The sequence below is a fragment of the Lissotriton helveticus genome, chromosome 3_1 (genome assembly GCF_964261635.1).
Source record: "Lissotriton helveticus chromosome 3_1, aLisHel1.1, whole genome shotgun sequence".
In the NCBI taxonomy this organism is placed as follows: domain Eukaryota; kingdom Metazoa; phylum Chordata; class Amphibia; order Caudata; family Salamandridae; genus Lissotriton; species Lissotriton helveticus.
Genome location: NC_136061.1, coordinates 226,319,327 through 226,340,890, shown reverse-complemented (window position 1 = coordinate 226,340,890; position 21,564 = coordinate 226,319,327). Strand labels below are relative to the sequence as shown.

Here is a 21,564-nt window from a genome sequence, read left to right as displayed (position 1 = left end):
CAAGATGCCGTTTTCAATGATTGCACAGTGCGGACAAGCATCCGGCACTGTGCAATCATCGCGAACAGCGCACTACGCAGTTCGCGTAGTGCTACATCGCAAACTACGCCCAGGGTTAATAAAAATCCTGTCTTTTCTTAGATTAATCAGATGGGTCAACCAGAATAGTGATAGTCTAATAACCTTATAATATCAGAAAGAAAAGATGAACAGGTGCAGGGTAAGCAGATAAAGAAAGAAAAGGAGATTGAACTGCAGCAGGACCACCTGAAATGGCCATTACGGATCACTTGGCTTCAGGGGGTATTCATCATTTTAAGAATTCATTTTTAATCCTCAATTAAAATGGCATTTTGTGTCAAAAATCCTAAAATGGCAGTGCTGGTAACTTGAGGAGGCAATTGCAAAAACAACAAGTGATGGACTGAATGTGGATCAATGTCACACACTCCCCCAGTCAAAAGATCTGGGCCCAAATCCATCGTTTTTTTGCATTCCACACCACCCTGGGTTAGACAATGGCGATATGCAAATCAGCTCTGACCCTGTTGACCCATGGGAACAGTCCAGTCCGAACTACTAAAGCCATGTCTTTCCCAGAACGGAATCAAGCATCCGAGGACCGGACCGGTTTCGAGGTAACACCTCTCTTCAGCCCGGCTAGCTTGACTCCAAGTGGTGTGGAGTGCCTGGGACCCACGTCTGGGCATCCCCAGCGCACTTAGGGCGGCAATTGCAAAAACAACAAGTGATGGACTGAATGTGGATCAATGTCACACACTCCCCCAGTCAAAAGATCTGGGCCCAAATCCATCGTTTTTTTGCACTCCACACCACCCTGGGTTAGACAATGGCGATATGCAAATCAGCTCTGACCCTGTTGCCCCATGGGAACAGTCCAGTCCGAACTACTAAAGCCATGTCTTTCCCAGAACGGAATCAAGCATCCGAGGACCGGACCGGTTTCGAGGTAACACCTCTCTTCAGCCCGGCTAGCTTGACTCCAAGTGGTGTGGAGTGCCTGGGACCCACGTCTGGGCATCCCCAGCGCACTTAGGGCGGCAATTGCAAAAACAACAAGTGATGGACTGAATGTGGATCAATGTCACACACTCCCCCAGTCAAAAGATCTGGGCCCAAATCCATCGTTTTTTTGCACTCCCGGCGAGATTCTCAATGCGGGGAGGTCAGGTTTCTCATTGCGAGCTGTCGCGTATGCTCGTGACCGCTCGCGATGAGAAACTACCGGTCCGCGTTGAGCTAGCTGCTGCTCGAGTTAAAATCTACTAGAGCGGCAGTAAAAGACAGCTCGCACTGTGCAAGATGCCGTTTTCAATGATTGCACAGTGCGGACAAGCATCCGGCACTGTGCAATCATCGCGAACAGCGCACTACGCAGTTCGCGTAGTGCTACATCGCAAACTACGCCCAGGGTTAATAAAAATCCTGTCTTTTCTTAGATTAATCAGATGGGTCAACCAGAATAGTGATAGTCTAATAACCTTATAATATCAGAAAGAAAAGATGAACAGGTGCAGGGTAAGCAGATAAAGAAAGAAAAGGAGATTGAACTGCAGCAGGACCACCTGAAATGGCCATTACGGATCACTTGGCTTCAGGGGGTATTCATCATTTTAAGAATTCATTTTTAATCCTCAATTAAAATGGCATTTTGTGTCAAAAATCCTAAAATGGCAGTGCTGGTAACTTGAGGAAGCACTCAATGGCAGAACTAGGAACAGACAATCAGAAAGCAAGGAAATCATGCATGAGGACTAGAGAAGCAGAGAGATGCTGAGAATTATTTCAGACTGTAAAGAAAGTCCACTACTCAAAATTAAAACATTGGAATGTGGGAAACCCATTAAAGAAAACAGGAGGCACAGAGAAGTAAGGACCGATCTTCTGCTCCAATATTTCAGTTTTATTTGTTCTTCCGGACTAATATACAATATTCCACTATCAGTGCTTAAAATGCTCTTCCACACTAGTTGGTAAAGACCATCTCTCTTGTTATAGACTTTCACCTGTGACTAACACTGGGAAAGGGCCTTTAACTACTGTATATAGTGCTGGGCAGAGGTGTAAAGTGCTATAGTCTACCTCTGTATACCAGGAGTATTTTGCAAAAACTGGAGCAATAATCTGAACATCCTGCAATAGATCTTATTAACTGGAAAGCAAAAGTGGAACATTTGCTTTCGGAGGAGGGGGCACAAATAGCTGCTCAGGCTTAATATCTTTTTCTTTACAGTTTATTGTTGAAAGAGATGCAAATAAAGGGTGTAGCAAAACAGATTACCTTCCTAAAGCACTCAGTTTGGTTATGTTCATTAGTGCAGAACACCCATCTTCAGTGCAAGATCGGAGCATTTGTTTTGGGTCAAGTGATCACCTGCAACAGAGTTGCATGGAATAATTCACATGACTAAAGGCTTTCAGTGCTTCCCAAATTCTACTGTAGCTGCTCACAACAAGAGGAATATTCATTTGGTCGTTTCATGGACATTTAAGAAAACACAAATTACTCCCATCTCCTAAAACTACTAATTATGCGTTTCTAGTAACTCCCCTAAAATGCTTTGACTAGTTGGATGGTCACATTTCGAATAACATTTCTGGTTATCGATGTATAGTGAGACCAGTACAAGAGGCTGGGCTGTTCTGCTAGTAGCCCTTAATAGAACAAAAGGCTTGCATTTAAGCAATTAGTTTAAAATGGTCCTGAAGTCAAAACTCAATGCCCAGCAAAATGTTAGTACATTATAAATTGAAACAATGTATTGAAGCACAGTTTATCTAAGCAACTGCTTGCATACAATCTAGATATTTTTGAAGATCTGAGTAAAAACACCACAGCTAGGTTTAATCGCCATCTTGACTGAAAGGGTTAATTGAGCCCCATACCACTACAAAAAACCTGATCAAGTTGGGCACTTTAACTGCTTAATGAACGCAACTTCTAACAATTGGTCACCATCCTTGTACCTGGAGAATCCTGCAAAATGAAAATGTAATTGTATTACCCCTACAGTATAACTGACACTAAATGCAGCACTCATGATTTACCCCCATCTTGTGACTGATCAGAGGCGAAATGTAATATCACCTTAACATTATCACAATTACATCACCAAGAATGCAGTACTATTTCTTTGTTTGGATGTGCGCTGTTATTTATTGATGTTGTACTGCTAGATCCTGACCCGCTTACTTACTGGTAATCTTCATCACTCTGAGTACTGGTCTTCCTCATCACAATCCATACACTAGGAGTTTGTGTTCTTCGTCCTACATACATTGTATTCTAGGCCAACCCAAATTCTACACCCAAGATGGCTTCTCAATTACCAGAAGGCCATAAAGGAAGAAATGATGTTATGAACATCCTGAAATTACCAAGTTAAAAATGGGAATTCAAAAATCAATGGAAATAAAGGGGTGGGAGGGTGGGAGGGCTACAGGACTAGGACAAGAAAGACAACGATTCAAAGTAATGAAGACTATCGGTAACTAACCAGGTCATTCCCTTCTCGCCTGTCTTCCTCGTCCAGTCCTTACTCTAGAAGTACCCAAGCAGAAACATTGATTTTGATTCCAAGACAAAAATACAACACAACATGATGCAATACCTGTGAATATCAAAGTTAAACAACATTTACAGAAGATAATACATGAATACCAAAATCTGCAGATGTCCCACCACCCATCTGGAGACGATAATGTGTCATGAAGGTAATGGGGGGCATAAGTTGTAGCCCAGCAGATATCCTTGAGTCGGTCACCCTTAAAGGCTGCCCAGGAGGTGAAAACCACTCTAGTTGATCTGCCCTGAATTGGAACCGGAAGCGTCAGCCCTACTAACTAATACATAGTAGCAATGCTCAACTTATTCCACTTGGATAAGGAAGAAGTAGAAGGCTTCATACCTCTTCCCGCTATACCAAATGTAACAAAAAGGCAATCAGGCTTGCGAAAAGATGTGGTTCAGTCTATATAAATGGACAGAGCTCTTTGAACATCTAACATATGTAAATCAGATTCCTTGATTGACTGAGGGATTGGAAAAAAGACTGGAAGAATGAGTTCTTCTAAAGTGAAAAACAAGGTATTTTAGGAAGAAAAGATGATCTGCCCAAAGGATCACTTTATTTGGAAAACAAAATGCAGAAAAGGGGGGCAAAAGCTACCAATGCTCCGATCTCCCCAGTCCTCCTTCCTGAACAAATGGCCACTAAAAAGCTTTAGCCAAAAGGAATTTGAAACTTGTAGTAAGCAGAGGTTCTAAGAGTTCATTTTGGAAAGCCTGAAGGACTAAATGATGCTCTCAAGAAGGAGCTGGAGAGCGGATTCACCTACAACAAAGAAAGAAACGTTGTAATAAGCGAGAGGCCCGGGGTGCAATAGAAAGAGCACCAGAAACCCTCAGGGGCTTGAATCATTGCCCATGGACTTCTCAAAGCTGAAACTGCTAAACCTAAAAGGAAGCAGTCCCTGAGGAAATCGGGACTCCTACGAGGATCACACGTATACGGAGATTGTTTCTTGAAGTGCACCAAGCCTCATAAGTTTTCCAATTATTACGATCGGATGAGGATGGTCTTCTGGATGGTTGAATGGTTTCTGCAACCTCTGCCGAACAACCCAGAGATACAAAAGATAACCTCTAAAATGCCACACATCCCAGGTTGAGGTATTTCAAAGGGGATGGAGCCAAATGAGTGAGTCTGGCAATTTCTGATCTACCTTCAGTATGGGCCAAACATTTGTAGAAGTGGGTAAAAGCGTCCAACTAACGGGGTACCACCAAAAGAATTTCTGCATGGTCATCCTGGATCTTTATCACCACATGCAGCATCAACTGGAAGGGAGGGGTAGTTTTTACTTATTTAAATATTGTGAGGTCATGAGCACTGCATATGAGGGGACAGTTATGGTTTGCACGGCAGAGGTTCTAGTTTTTGCTTGCTCATCTACTAAGGCATGGCTAATTTCAGATAGTTTACAGGTTAGTAACCATAAACGTAGGCTTTAGGATGTGTGGAAAGGAGGTTAGCCCTAGGGCCGGGTCGGTGCACAACCTCCTATAGCACATAGACTTTGGCCTACGGCTGGACCCTGTACTCCCTCCTCCTTTGCACCCGACCCCCCTTCAACTCTACACAGCAAGTATTGGTCGAAATTCACACAACCTCCTGCTTGCCCAATTTGCTGCATGGCTGTGCAAAGCAGAGGTTCACTCAAGGCTGTACGCCCTGCTTCTTGCATATCCAATCCCAGCTAGAACTGTGTGATGGAAGAGAGTTTGTTCAGGTATTCATACAGAGTTCTGGTTGCAGAACGTGCTGCAGACATTGCGTCTCAGAACCACCTGCACAAGGTACTGGGCATGTCCAGTTAGTCCCGCGAGTATGTCCTAAAATCATTTCCACAGCCATTTTTTTATGCAACTTTTTGCAGGATTTATTAACAAAAAAATATTATGCAGAACCGGTGTTGAATCTAATGTGCAAACGCTTTTGGGGGAAGTATCTGCCATTTGGGATCTTCTCTGCCACGTTTTCTTTTTGGCTTCAGACCACAGGCTTCAGTACCTGGCATTTGGTAAGGACCACTGCCACAAAATGTTTCACTTGCTACCAGCCAACCAGATCGAAGAGATGCACAAATCCTCCCAAGATCTACAAATTCTGATTGGAAGATGGTAAACAATAGTTTATTTTTCAAATGAATCACTCAGAGGATTTGCAGCTCTACGCTCCACAAGTATCTATATATTGACAGTCACAATAGACCAAAGCCCCTCTATCAATAACCTTTTCAATCTTGCCAGACAACGTTTTGTAACACTAATGTCTTAAAAGCTACTGACCAGATTTCAACCAAACAAAGCAACTGCACACCTTCTAGTAAAGGTCTGGGTTCATGCAAGTTTGGAGAAATTCTGTGCAGCGGTTTCTGCAGCAACAGTTTCCTGTGGGATTTAGTGCTGAAAAACACAATATTTTTGATTTCCTGTTATTCAATCTTCGTGGGTGGACGAGCAAGAAACTGAACATGCTAAACCACAGCTTCTTATGCCATTTCAATAGCACACTTCATGCATATTTTTCAAATAGCAAAAAAGTAATAAGCAAACGAAAAAATGGCTACACAGTGCAAACAGATTTTTACCATAACTATAGCATTAAAACAGATTGTGCGATGTATTTATACATACACGCAGATATGCATAGTGTACAATGTGGTTTATTGCCATTGTCCAGAGTGGAGCATGGCCAGGACTCATGACATGCAAACGGACAAGAGGGTGATGCGGCCCCACCCCTCCCTCAACAATGGTAATAATCAGCAAATTACTACCATCTGCACAACTGTTTACCTTGATGTTCTTTCATCTTTATTAGTTATAAAAATGAAAAAATAAAAAACACAAACACAGGTACCCAAAGAGATCCAGGGTATAAACTCTTCTTGCACAGGTTCATGTTGCGAAGCAGTGAAAATGAAGACTATGATGGTACCGAAGATACAAGTCTAAGGGCTAGATGTATGAGCCTACTTAACAGTTGCAAACACTCGGCTGTGTACCAATCACAATATAGGAGTCGATAAGCTTTCACCGACTCCTACAAAGTGATTGCAAACACATACTGATTCCCTCATTTGGAATGGTACTATTGCGGGTGGCCCCTTTCAAATACAGCATCAGAACGTATCAATGTTTTGCGAGTGAAATCCAGTCACGAAACATTGAAAAAGTGCAGACATTCAAGTTGAAATGGTAAGCCATTCACAAAAGCGAAGAGGTCACCTTGGAACCCTGCCTCTATTTGAATCTTGAAGAAAAAAAATGTTTGTTGGTGAGTAGGCAGTGGTGGGAGTTATGGGATCGAGGAGCACTGCCAACTATATAATAAACGTTTCAAAGAAAGAAAACGTTAAATTTTAAACATTGCATAACACGGTTTCCTTTCAGGAAAACAGGCTGCAAAAAAAATAAAAATCCAGCTGAAGTTAAAGGAGATCACAGATAGATTGTCTGCAGACCCTAGAAGGCCACCACCCCTGTGAGGTCCACCAATTAGACCGAGCTGCAATCTGAGACCTACGTGATTAAAAATTAATGATAGATTGGATTACAATCTATTAAAATCCAAATTTTACAATCTAGTAGGTAGATTGATTGGCAAGAATGTTTATTGGTCACAAAAATGTTGACATTTCACACATTGGGCCCACACCAGCTATGGTAGTAACACAGAATTTGAACTTTGCATAATGATAATAAAAAAGGCAGACTATGCTTATTACTACACTTACACCAAACAACATGTGTTACTACACCATATTTATTTATACTGGCATGGCACACATATTAGAGTCCAATTAATTTTTTTTAGGTCTCGCGACCTATCAATGCGCTCAAGCGCATTGAGCGGAGCGAGAATTCAAGTGCTCGAAATCCTCGTGAAACCAAGGACTTCTTGCGCTGCGGTTTTCATTAAGTTCACGTGAATCACGTGACTAAACAAGCACGCGCATCAGCCTCCCGACCTCTCTCCTAATTGCATTTTTTCACGGCCGCACAGCACATCAAAGGGCTTCGCCCAGCGTGCGCTGTGCGGCTTCTCCTCCCCTAATTATTCATGGCTGGCCGTTGGCCGCCCGTACTTTCAGTTTCCCTGCCGCTCTGGTCTGTTTTTGTTGTTCTCCTTTCTTCTCTATGTCTTTCTATTCTTCTGTACTCTTCTGCTTTGCCTATTTCTTCTCTTCTCTCTTCTCTCCGCCGTGTTTCTTTCCTGTCCTCTGCCTCTCTCCACGGGTCTCTTTGTTCTTGCTGTCTGTCTCTTTCCTCTGTCTCTTCACCACCTTTTATTGTTTCCCCTTCTTGTCTTATTCTTCTCTTATCTCCGACTACCGTCATGTTGTTTCTGACTGTCCTTTGCCTCCTTTCCTGCCTTTCTCCGTCCTTCTTTTCTACACCACTCTACTCGTTTCCGTTACCCCCCCTTTCGTATGTATCTCGAGCCGTTCTGCCTCCTTTCCTGCCTTTCTCCGTCCTTTTCTACACCACTCGACTCGTTTCCGTCACCCCCCTTTCGTATGTATCTCGAGCCGTTCTGCCTCCTTTCCTGCCTTTCTCCGTCCTTTTCTACACCACTCGACTCGTTTACGTCACACCCCCCCTTTCGTATGTATCTCGAGCCGTTCTTTAGGTGTTCCTCTGCTCGCTCTCTAGTTCTGCTCTCTTTGCTTCGCTTCTCTTCCGTTTGTGTTCCTCGGCCCAGTGTTTTCTCTCCCTCCCTGTCCTTCTCTCTGCTTGCATTGCTCTGCTTTGTCTTTTCTTTTCACCATCACTGGCCATCCTTCTGTTTTCCTCTCCACTCTTTGTTTCTTCTCTTTTCTCTTATTCGGCCCCTATTTCTTCTGTCTTTCTTCACGCTTTTGTTCTTTGTGGCCTTCTGCTCTCCGCCTCTCTCAGTCCTTCTCTAGTCCTCTGCTCTCCCTTCTCTTTTCTTTGTATTTCTCGATCCTTCCCTTCCCCTCTTTCCTGCCTCGTTCTGTCCTTCTGCTGTCTCGTTTATTCTCTGCCCTTTTGTTCTCGACCTCTTTTTTGCTTTCTCTTATTTTATTTATTTTGTATTTGATTTATTTCACTCTGCTTCCCTTCATCCTTCTCTCTCCGTCCTTTGTTACCCTCCCTCTCTTCACCCTTTTTCAATACTCTGTTCAAACCTCGCGCCCCTCTCTTCACCCTGTGTGCCCCCCTCCATGGTTCATTCCCGCTCTCTTTCAGCCCCTCCTCCCCTCTGTCCGGCCTCTCCTGTTCTCCCCTCACAGTCCCCCCTACCCCCCCTCCACGCCCCCCTCCTCTGGCCCCCTCCACCCGCTCCACCCGCTCCCTCCTCTTCGACCCTGCTCAGTTCCTCCTCGGTTCTTGCTCAGCTCGGCTCCTCCCCCCCCCTCCTTCTGCCCTCCCCTCCTCCCAGCGCTGCAAGGGTTACATTCCTTTCCAGCTGAGCTGGCAGAGCAATCCCGGGCAGAGCCGTCAGATTCGCGGTGGGAGCGGGGAGGGGCAGAGAGCTATTCTCATGGGCACGGAGGGGGGCACAGAAACTTCATTATCTGGCTCCTTCTATTGCGAGACCTATTGCATTTCCAATGCTTGTTATATTTTAGGTAGAATTTCATGAAATTTGACACAGCCATAGCAGAAACTAAAAGTTCAAGACTTTATTACCAAGTCCAAATAACCAATTCTGCAAACTCAAACATTGGACTTTACCTCCTGGGAAGCAAATTCTAAAGTTTAACTATCATTTAGAATTAGCTTCAGGTCTTTAGCTCACACAAACCACTCCTCCATAGACTAAAGAAAACAGCACCCATTTGAAATTACCAGGTCGGCAAATAAGGAAGGCCCCACTACCAACTACAATTACAAGTGGGTTACCACACTTTACAGTCAACAACAGTTTTTTTTTTCTAGCAACGGAGAAGTGAACAGATTTAGATGAGGCAGAGCAATAGCAGAAGTACAAATTACATGATAAAGGTAAATAGGGAAACTACTATTATTTTTCATTTTAATCCAGCGGTTAGATTTGGCAAAGGAGCTCTGTTTTTGTCTAGAATACAGGTTCGAGCTCAGGGCAGAGTACTTACATTGACTGGATGTTGAATTCAGAGATATTTCAAGGGATGTGACACTTCGAGGCAGACCTTTTTGCACACCACTGGGAGTTCTATTGTACCCTCCTCGATAAATTTTCCATACTACTGAATAACTTTCAGAATTGTCAATATCTTAATTTTATATACAGATGATCGGTTTTATTTAATCATGGGACTTACCCTCCACTTTGTGAAATCGCGGAGGGAGTTTGGTCCGTATTTGATCTGCATCATCGCTGACTTTACAAAGTCTTTTCTGACTGAATTAATGTGTGTTGCTGAGAAATTCTGGGGTAGTTGATTGCTGTAGTTTTGGTCCCAGTGAGCAGACACCTGTTTAAAAGGAAATCTTTGTTGCTTTAAACACGTATGCATTGTGGACTGCATGGTGCAGCTATTTTACATAAGACCAATAATATATCACTGCAAGTACTGGCAGTCTACCAAAGATTTAAAAAAATTGGTTTTTGCTTTATTACTCAGTATATCCATTTGGCAATTTTTCCTTATAAAAAGGATTGTTCTCACTCCCAAATGCGAGGAAATTTTGGAATCAGAAATCACTCCCTGTGCATTTAGGAAATAAATATGGTCTATTGTCCAGTAATGTTTTGTTGCAGAGTATTTGTAAAGGACTGCCACTTAAGTATTCAAGTGTTTCTAGGTAGACGTGCACTATATAAATACAAATACATTTACATTACATTTACATTTGTGAGTCAACTGATCAACTTATCAGGCATTCACTTAAACAGAGTAGTGCAGCCTTCTTTAACTTTGAGAAAAACATCAAAAAACACTTACAACATCTCAAGGAGGGCGCATTTTGAAAGGACTTAACATTTAGGAAAGAACCTAGAAACAGAAGCCGAACATTCCAATAAATGTCCTGGAGGAAGCTAAGAATTAGTATAGGTGCAAATGATTCCTTACAAAGAAAAAACATTAAGCTATCCAAATATTATACTTTAACCATTATCACAATAAACCTTTATGTAGTATTCATAAGCATTTAGCAGCTATTGAACAATATCATAATTAAGAAAAGAGCATCATTATCTTCGTAATTAAAGTATTTAAAAAGAAATGTAATAAAATACCTCTAAAAATGGGTAATCGCAAGTTATATTATCAGGCATTTGGAACGCTCACAACTGATACTAGATTGGCACTGTATCACGCAGTTTTGTCATGTCATGGTCAACTTGATGCTGCTGGTATACATGAGTTGTATGCCAAATTATGGACTTCGCATTACCGACTTCCAGCATATCGTCAAGGTAGGCATACAGTGGCAAGTATATATTTACTATTTCAACTCTGTATCTACTTACTTTGACAATATTTTGGTAGTCGATATTATATAGTCTATACAAGTGTCGATCAATACAAAAAACACCATCTTTTGGTAGAATACTGTGTATGTGCCAATGTTTGCAGACAAGAAGAATAGGAAGTGATTTATGCACCATTTATTCTATCAAGTGATTGAAGCATAGCTGCATGGTGGATTTCGTACATCCTCCTTGACAGGGTCTAAAGGGTCTAAGGGAAGCAGGAAGATGCCACACTTCATGGCTACAGTGAGTTTAAACCAGGAGTAGTGTCCGTACTATTTAATGAAATCCAGACATCACAAGAGACCTAAGTAAAGATCGACCCAGATGTTGTATACTAAAAAATAAAAAAAAGAATAGTCTAATAATATCAATGGACACATAAGACATTTCAGTAGATGGTCTAGGATGTCTACACAAGTGGTGAAGGTGTGTCTGCCTGGTTCGAATGGAGTTCAGGAATCGGAGCGATTGGTTTACAATCTGTAATTCTGTGGATGAAATGAGCAATTGCTATTTTTTCACATCAAATGGGTATTTGGGAAACAAACATCAACGTGGATGAAAAAAAATCAAGTACTCAAAAAATGTAAGCTTACACGGTTGGTGAGCTCTCTGCCGTTGACAAACCGCACGTGATTGGCTGAGGAGGTTATATCTTTGCCATTAAGGCGCCGAAGATTTGGCAAGAGACACATAACCTTGTAATCATCGCTGATCTAGAAGAGAAAGTGAAATGCAAATCTTAACATGAACATGCAAGTCAACAACTTCTTATAGTTTATACATCGCGCAGCATACACGTGTTTTACTACATAATTTTTAGATGCATAATTTTTAGATGCAATCAGGTACTCCTGAAGAAGAAAATGGCATGTGCTAACCCATGCGGTGGTGTGTGCCTCTGCTTAAGTACCCTCAACATGTTCACCAAACTAGAATTTAAAATAAAAATAAAAAAATTGAACTGTGACAGAGACTATCACTTTCTCCAAGGTATTCCAGTTCTTTTCATATGGTAATACCACGCCCAGAATCCTGGAGCCAGGAAGTGCAAGAATTCCAGGACCATTATAAGTAAAACCCTAAGGACTGGGGGATTACAGCAGAATTTAATGTTTCCCCATTGATTTCTCCATTTGTTTTCCACACTATAGCCACTTTTCAACACACCTATTTTGCCAGGTGTTCACAGGTGAAATGTGTTCAATCAAAACGTAAAGGGGTAGTATTACCAAATCATGATTTTCAAGATCCTTCAAATTGAGGGCCTAAATGCCACATTCTAATTTCAAGGCCATACATCACTCCGCCAAATAAAGCAACAAGGGGATCTACATTCATCAGACACATTCTCAGAAAAGCTAGGAAAGCAGTATCTGAATCCACAATGTGATCACTATCAACTCTTCACTTAATGTGCCATTGTAGGTGCAATATGTGGGTGGTACTCTTTGTACCTATACAGTCTTTGAGAGGCATTATAAAGTCAGGGGTGCAGCTCTTCACTTCAACTAGTCTACACTCATCTGCAGCTGATGGACTTGGGGTACTACCAGTAATAATTGTATTGTTCCATAACAATATTACATACACTATTTCAAAAAAGTACCTAAAAGTTACATTAGTCTAAAAACATCATAAGATATACATAGTTGTTAAAATATTCTTCAGCTTTTCTCATTGAGCTGCTTTAGCTTTCAGTTCTTGTTCATGAATGTGTAAAAACGTTATCAATTTGGGAATCGGTAGAGTCAAGTCCTCTTATAATCACAGTTCTGTCCAAGAACCCTCTCCGAAGAAATGTAATTCGCGCTGGTTGCAGTATCTTACAGCGGCATACAAGATGAACCAAATCTTCCTTTTTATTTCCACAAAGCCTGCATTTTTGGTTCTCCATACGCATCCATTGCGGGGCGTCCGCAAGAGTGGGGAACTTTCCAAACCACAATGAAATTAATTGGCTTTTTACATGTATAGAAAAAGTGGAATCCAAATAGGCCGCTTGTTTCAGTGTTTTATAACTATTGATCACTGTTCAAGAAGGCGCTCTTTGGAAAATATGCCTTTGTCAACCCGCAGCGAATGGAACTTTGCGGCCTTCTTTAGTGTTAACCAGAAGGTTGGGTAGGGCATATGTTTATTCCAGAGATCAGTAGTACAGGTAACCTTTAGCCCATGTTCCACAAATTTATAGGCTGGCGAGGTTTTATCCTGTTCCAATTCCTGCCAAAAGGATTTGTTGAGACTATTTTGCTCTACATTTTGTTTTATCTGATACCACACTTATGTATGTGTAGAGTCTGCCCAATGTTTCGTTCAATAGCCCAAACGCTAAGCACATTCTTAGGGAATTGTAGAACCTTTTTATAAATACTTGTTTTTAGTTTGTTTAGAGCTTCAGAATCCTTCCCATGCATAGCAGCACTGGCGTGAGATAGCGTTGGTAGTGCTTTAGCAGAAATATTAATCAATAATGGTCTTAATTAAGGTCCCTCTAGTTTCTTTGCAGGTGCTTTAAGGGTAAATGTTAGGGCCCCCACCCGCTGCATCATGTAGGTTTTTTGGTCTTGAAATAACTTATCTACATAAAATCCCAAATACTTGTAGCATGATACATTCTCTAATAAGGTGCCTTTTAGCCTAATGTTATGATGAGAGGATATTCGGTTTTTAGGTTTAGAAAAATTGAGTTCCAATTTATTTACAGACAGAAATTCAGAGTTTGTTTAATAGTCTTGTCAAGCCCACCTTAGTTAAGCTCAGAAGAACTAGATCATCTGCGTAGGCAAGTTGCGACAATTGTAGTTTGCCCAACCTCAGTGAATATGAATCAATTCCATCAAGCTTTTCCGATGGATCTGAGATGAGTAAATTAAATAGGTGGAGAGCTAGCACGCACCCCTGTTTTAGACCCATGGTGGTATACACCTTTCTGGATATTGTAGCTCCATTCCCAAGCTTCACACGAACCCAGGTATCTGTGTAAAACAGCAGTAGACCCCTCAATATTCTCTCTGGTATATTCCAGGATTCTAATTTAATCCACATAAGTTTCCGGTCTACGCTGTCAAAAGAAGCTTTTAAATCTATATTAAAACACATATGTAGGTCCTGTTTCCTGGTTTTGCATTTTTCAGCAATCCGTGAAATGGACAGGATATTTGAGATAGTTCTGATGCCCTTTCTAAATACGGTTTGATTTTTTGGTATTAAATTACATTCTCTTGACCAGTCTACCAGATCCTTGAGGATAAGTGAGGCAAAATACTTGGCTTCAACGTCCTGTAAGGCAATTAGCCTATAATTTTTAGGATTGGAGCCATCACCTCCTTTGTAAATAGGGGTAATAATTGATCCCTGCCAACTTTCTGGAACTAGATTATTAATTTCAACATCAGTTTAAAGTTTCTCTAAGACCGAGCTCCAATACTCCAAATCTGTTTTGGCGGGTTTGTCCATATCAGAAGTTTTAGATTAATTGAAGTAAGTTCGCCCTCTGGTGAATCAGTAAAATTATATCTTGGTGCGTTTAGATTAAAGATGACGTGCTGCATTGAGTGATCACTTAAGGTCGTGTACTCTATGAAGAAACAAGCTAAAGTTGGCATCAAAGGAAGTGTTATAAGTGTAAAATCAAACGTCGATTGCGCCCTTGTGCAGTGTTATGTTTTTTCCAGCGGGCGATCTTTGTCCGTTCAGCACACGCATACCTTGAAACTCAAGATATGTTGCTAGTGGCTGACCAATACGGTCCACACGACTAGTCCCAGCGCGATGTTGCCTTGGAACACACCAAAACGAGTTATCTGCGGTTACGATTTTATCTTCATCCGGTGTAAATATCAGATTGGAATTAAAATCTCCTGTCACTATTAGATTCCAAATAAGCTCACTACAGCGTAGTCTTGATATTGTTTTAGTTAGAAGGTCATTTTTATCCTTTTTTATTTGAGCCTTCGGTTGTGTGTAGTAATTCATTAATAGCGTTGTTTTACCTGTACTGGGTGTTGATCCGAGAATTTTACAAGTTGTATACTGGGATCCGGAGATTTCAGATGTTCCATTGTTATTTATATAGCTGTGGTCACATATTATCAAGCCGCTTATTGCTAGACCATATTGCGTGCATTTTTCTGCAGCTACTGTATAGTGGGTGTAACACACTATTGGAATCTCTCCGTGCGACCAAGTTTCCTGCAGGGCTACTATATCACAATCTTACCACTCCTTAAGTGGAAGGCCTTCATCAAGTAATCACTTGGCTCCAGCTATGTTCCAAGAGAACATGTGTATAGCATTTGTTTCAGAGGTGGTAACCATAGCTCTCTTATGTCAGACACTGCTTTTGTTGCTTAGTATAGTGGGTAGCCAGTTCCATTGATCTGGATTTTAATACTACCAGTAGCAAATATACAAACGTACGGGAGGTTTTCAGTAGAGGAAATGGAAGAATGATGGTGGGTTTGTTCCCTGAAAATATAGCTCCCTTTATTTTCGTGACTCATCCTAAATGTAAATGACTGTAAAAGAGAACATTCACAGTCCATACCACAAAAAAACCCCTCAGCTACTGTATTACTAATGATAAAAGAGAAAAAGCCTGCTCGGAGTACCAAGTTTCCAAAACAAAGTATGACAGGGGTGGACAAACAATACTGTAAGAATATCTAGTACAGCATCCAGATCAGATTTAGATGAAAAGATAGTAATTCCTGACTGTATTCTAGTTTGCAAAAGAGTGGATCAACTGATGTCATTAGAGAGATTTGCGTTGTACACGAGCACAGCAAAACTGAAAATCCTGTATTCACAGCGTCCTAGCCCTTTTACTGAATGAAGGTGTGGAATGAAGCTTCCGTTTTCCAAAGTTTGGAAGTAGTGCTCCCTACTGAACAGGCTTATTCACTCATGTTACTTTTGTTGCACACCTACTGTATACATTATTACTCATGATTTTGTTATGCCGACATAACAAATAGACAAATTGTGTCTGCATCCTGCACTAAACATTTGTTTACACGGTTTTCACTGACCAAGGGAGGTTAGGCCTATTCCTCTCTCCAAGGGGATCATTGTTTTGTAATCACAAAGGGTAGATGCAGGGGCCAGGTGGTGCGACTGTTCCCTGCATGTATTGCTGAGAAGCAACCATGCCTGGATAATGAGGACACCACCGCTACAGTGGTATGAAGCCACTGAGTTCTCCTCGGTGGTGGCAGAGAACCGGAGTTGGAAGAGCAGGACAATCAATTGGGTGGAGCTAGTCAAGTGGCCCTTGTTAACTACCTTGACTAATGACTGCTTGCAGACTATAGAGCAGCGATGGACCATGGTTTTGGGTGTATTGCCATGCAGACAGGATACGAGGTGAGGAGCTATGTGAAGAGAGAAGTCCTTCGGTGAACAGGTCATTCAAGGAGAATACATCAAATGGACTATGAGAAACGCAGGAGTTATTTTGACCCAAGCATCCTGGTTTTCTGCTAGCCTCTGGGTCGATGATGGAAGAAGAGGAACCCAGAGTAGCCAATATGACCCAAAGAGAGACCCGATAGCACTTCTGAAAGACCTCATTGCTGAGACTAGTAACAGAAATGTCTTTGAAAGTCACAGTCAGAAAACCTAATGGTAGGGTCTGGAAAAGAAGTGGAAAGCACAAATCCAAAGAAGATACCAGCCTGCTATTCATGTGATCAGAGGACTTCTAAGCAACCCCCAGTGTAACTGAAAAAGATTAAGAACCTTTGGCCGTTTAAAAATACTAACCTTTTTCTCAGGATTTTGAGAAGGATCCTCCTGCTGCTCCAACTACCTCAAGACACTGAATGAACTAGACTGGATGGTGACACTAACCTACTGCAACATCGTGCACAATGGAGAACCAAAGACAGACTGGGAAATATTCGAGATTATATAGCCAGGCAGCTTGAGTCTAAAGGGATTGTCTCATGTTACCATGGCTTTTCAAGCCAATCCACACTTCGTGGGGATGAAGATCTAACTTTTCTGCATTGTTTTCCTAAGCACTGGAGGGCCACAGCCTAAAATACCTACAGGATCCCTTTCTGAAATACCACTAAATGGAGCCTGGCACGTTACAAAAAGGTGGATACACACAATGACCTAATTCGGGATACAAACTTACCCTATAGGTGAATGTTTTTTCGAAAAAACTTTAACATAATTCTTTCTAAACTTGCCCGAACTGTCCATAAAGGCAGTAGTTCCATTATCTCCCTGCATATCACGGTCACACATGAAAATCTGATTAGGTTCCCTAGGATACACAAATTGCTTCTGTAAGCAGAGTGTCACAATGCCCTTATTTTTCACTTCTGCTCATGGAATGGTGACAGGTCAAAGCTCTAATGGCATTGAGAATAGAGTCATCCAGCTTTGGTTTTGTTTGTTTTTCCCTCCCAGTTGACCCGTATCTCCAACTAAATAGTAGCCACCTTATATTTTCTATTCTAGTATCTACTAGACTGGTATTAACTTCAACTTGGTGGGACTCCTGCTAGAAGGATACTGCCCAATCACCAGGCCATGTGTAGCCTGGCGATTGGTTTCAGTTCGTATACAACTGCTCAGTACAGGCATTTTCCCTGCACCCTTGAGGGAGGAACATCCAGACATTAGGTGTAAAATTTGATAAGTAACTGATAACAGTAGATTACAAATTCCTTCCATTGCTGGGTATGTTTTTGGTGACCGTATGGTTAGTGTCCCTTCAAAAGGACCTGGTAACTAACACAAATGGAAGCTTTATGAGCTGAACGAAAACCATGTTGTCTTCTATCCCTCTAGATTCTGTGATGCCATGGCACTGCTCGAAGCTGCAACTGCAGAGAAAATCTTTGTTTCCTTTTTGCCCCCACTTCTTATCTAGTACACCCCTACTACAAAACCTCAAAGTCAGTCTAAAAAGAGGACATTTGTCGCCCTCAGCAGAGCTGCGTGTATGTTACTAGGATAGGAGCAACCCCCCCCCCTCCATCCCCCGATCATGCATAAAATACAGCATGGGACATGTGCACCAAATACAGATCCTAGAACAGTTAATGCTCTCCTGCATTCCTATCCCAGTTTCCTGTTGTTAAAGCCAAAGATTATGCTCTTTAAAATTACTTGACAGCCATCTGAATTTGAAAAGGTATTTTCCCCAGAGACTGGTTTTCAAACCGAAGTTTCGATTTGACTTTAGGGGAAGCGCTCTGAACTTACCTAAAATAACGAGTGGACCAGTTACAGGATTCTGTATAGCTGCAACCTTCAAGGCAGGCCTATGTCCTGGCACCCAAACTGGTGTATCCTATGAGGAGGAAGGCAAGGTGAACTGAACAAAGTGTAGTGCAATTCACCAGACTTTGTGGACCAAAACCAGAGATCCAGCTGAGAGGAAGTGTTGTGGGGGTCTGCTCAATATGAAGGAGTGAACCCAAGATCTAAGGTTTATCTGGCCATCGTAACCGAGAAACAAGAATATTAAGGAAAAGACATGGTAAATAAACTGCCAGATAGACAACATCCGTTTAGTGAGCGAACTCCCTTCCTCTGTATGTACACTCCCCTCTTTGCGTCTGACACTCAGCAAGCAGAATTCTGGTTTCCTGTACAATACTGAATGACACAGAAAACTTTCCATACTACTCGTTAGTGCACGCTGACCGAAACACTAGAGTAGCACTCACTCAAGCCTCTTGTATTGCTTTTTATTGAGTGACTCCAGTCGTGCTGATTTCAGCACCACTGGTTTCATGTACCTGGTCAACCAACAAAGCCTAATAGTCCACTTGTACAAGCTCTGGGATGTCTCCCCAAATACCAGTCCTGCTCAGAGGGAGAGTTGTTTCTGAAGAACAGCTGTGGGACTCAGTTGTCCAATAACCACAATGCACGCAGTCCCTTTTGAGAAATGGATTCTTGGTGTCACTTAAGCCCGAAAACACCAATTTCCTCTTAAACATGGCCTTGAGATAACATTTGCCCGAAATCGGTTTAGCTACATAGCTATGGAAAGGGTAGTAGGTCAAGTTGTGTGGAGGTGTGGAAAGTAAAAGATCTTCCTTCTTATTTTCTTCTACCCTCTCCCGCTCATGGTTTCTTTATGCCCCCTCCCCCCCACTTTTCTACCGGTCTGATCTTTCCTGCCCTTACAAATTCCCGTAGACTGCGAGTGGGACCAGACTGATCTCTCTGCTCGCCCAACTTCGCTCACATCCCTCAGACTCCCCCCTCGATTCTTGTGATCTTCATGTCCGCACACACGTCCTTAAATATTTTTTTCCTTGAACGTCAATGGTCTTATGCATTACATCAAGCGCAAAAGAAAATGCTATCCTATCTCAATTCCAAACATGCCGACACCGCTCTCCTTCAGGAGACGCATCTCACAGAGGCAGCAGCTGAGAAGCTCTGGCGGAATAGGATGGACAAAGAGACACACAGTTGCTGTCCACTGCCAAGCGGCAGATAACATTCCAGCGGTCCGGAAACGTGGAGTAGCCATTTTGATTTGGAAAACATTGCCCCATGTTGTGCTTAAGACCCGGGGGGACCTGGAGGATTACTAGGTGTTCACCAAATTAAAGATCAATGTAAAGGTACCATGCAGAGGTTCAGTGTATGCGTCCATGGGTCCAAAGTGCACCTTCCTTCTTCAACTCACCTGTGCATTGATGGAAATAGACACTGCAAACATCCTGATAGGCGGGTACTGCAACCTGGACTGGGCTGCAGTCTTAAACTGCACTGGTCCTATTGATATAGCCAATAACGCAGACATTGCCCTCTTAGTGGAATTTGGTGGTAACGATCATGGCTTTGGCGACATATGACATCTTTTACATCCAACAGAACTGGAATACATACACTTGTCCCCAGTTTATGGCACTCTGTCACGGTTGGATTTATTCCTAATGGCTCAACCCTGGTTTTCCCTTCTTTGCGCGACGTCACTACTACAGGAAGCACTCTCGCACCACTCCCCTATTGCCTTATAGGCTGATCGGAGTCCGTCACAGCCAATTTGCAAGCCCTGGCATCCCAACTTGTGCCCCTACACTCACCCGGTGGGCAAGAATCAGCTTATAACTCATGTGCATACTTACCAGGAGAACAATGATGGTTCGGTTGACTTGGCCCGGACCATCAGGGGGCAGGACACAGCCCAGTGTAACAGGCACAAGGAGGAAATTCAGAGGGCAATCAAGGCAAATGTAGCCTACCTCACACGCACTTACATGGCCCACCCTTCAGCTATTACCAAGCGCAGGCTTGAAAACGCATGCATAGACCTCAATACCCCCGTTACCTCCAAAGCAGAATATGCACTACAGAGGTTGATATACCAGCACTATAAATAGGGAGGGAAGGCGGGATGGCTACAGGCGGTGCAGCTCAGCAAGAGCAAGGCAGGAATGGCCATACCTGATATACTCACTGACTGAGGCGCTGGTCAACAAGCTGCACAAAAATTACAGATATGTTTGCATCCTACTGTAGAGCCCTCTATTCCCCGGTAATTGTCCCAGGACTAGCGGAGATTCATGCCTCGGAGAATGGCAGAGAACTGCTTCAAGGCACGATCAGTAAGGAGTAGATTGAGCAGGCCATCACAGATCTACCCTATCACAAGGCCCTGGTGAGCATGGCTTCCCAGCAGAGTTCTAGAAGTGGCCCACATCCAAGGTGGGGGATCTTCTCCATGAGGCCTTTGCTAAGGCCAGTCGAATGGGCTCCTTGGGTTTACTGTCAAATAGGACACTGATTTCGGTCCTTCCCAAACCAGGAAAGGGCCCTCTTTTCTGCAATTATCACCCCATATGACAGCTCAATGGAGATGTCAAGATACTGGCCAGTATTCTAGCAGCCCGCCTCAAGCGGGTCCTCCCCTCTTTTATTCACCATTCACAAGTAGGGTTGGTCTCAAACCACTCCTTTTGCAACCATTTTCGCTCATTAGCACATGTGGTCTGGCTAGCAGCGAACCTTCAGGATGAAGCCTTGGTGCTGTCCTTTGTCGCCGAGAAGGCCTTGGACAGGATAGATTGAGACTTCTTGTCTGCCGCACTTTGGAAGTTTGGCCTTAGTGACAACTTCATCTCTAAGAGTGAGATGGCTCTACAACACCCCTTCAACGCAGGTCAATTGCAGGGGCCTTCTTTCGGATCCCTTCCCGGTACACATGGGTACCTGTCAGATAACCTGGACCCACATATGGAGCTACTGCAATTGGACTTTGCGATATGCTCCCACCTGAATCTCCCTCTCTCCCCCTCTCCCCCCCCTCTCTCTCCCTCTCTCCCTCTCTCCATCCCTCTCCCTCTCCCTCTCCCTCTCCCTCTCCCTCCCCCTCCCTCTCTCTCCCCCCCTCCCTCTCTCTCCCTCCCCCTCCCTCCCCCTCCCTCCCCCTCCCTCCCTCTCCCTCCCCCTCTCTCCCTCCCTCTCCCTCTCTCTCTCTCTCCCTCTCTCTCCCTCCCTCTCTCTCCCTCCCTCCCTCTCTCTCCCTCCCTCTCTCTCCCTCCCTCTCTCTCCCTCCCTCTCT

General features: G+C 43.0%; 1 protein-coding gene across 4 annotated transcripts in view; it reads right to left on the bottom strand.

The window, feature by feature from the left end:
* LRWD1 (leucine rich repeats and WD repeat domain containing 1) overlaps nucleotides 1-21,564 on the bottom strand; it is a 262,211-nt gene that overhangs the window by 146,038 nt on the left and 94,609 nt on the right. For all 4 annotated transcript variants that reach the window (XM_078679669.1, XM_078679668.1, XM_078679670.1 and 1 more), the window contains 2 exons: nucleotides 11,615-11,734; nucleotides 9,859-10,011 (listed from right to left, as the gene is read on the bottom strand). In XM_078679669.1, the coding sequence (XP_078535795.1) occupies nucleotides 9,859-10,011; nucleotides 11,615-11,734 (273 nt within the window). The remainder of the gene's footprint in view (nucleotides 1-9,858; nucleotides 10,012-11,614; nucleotides 11,735-21,564) is intronic.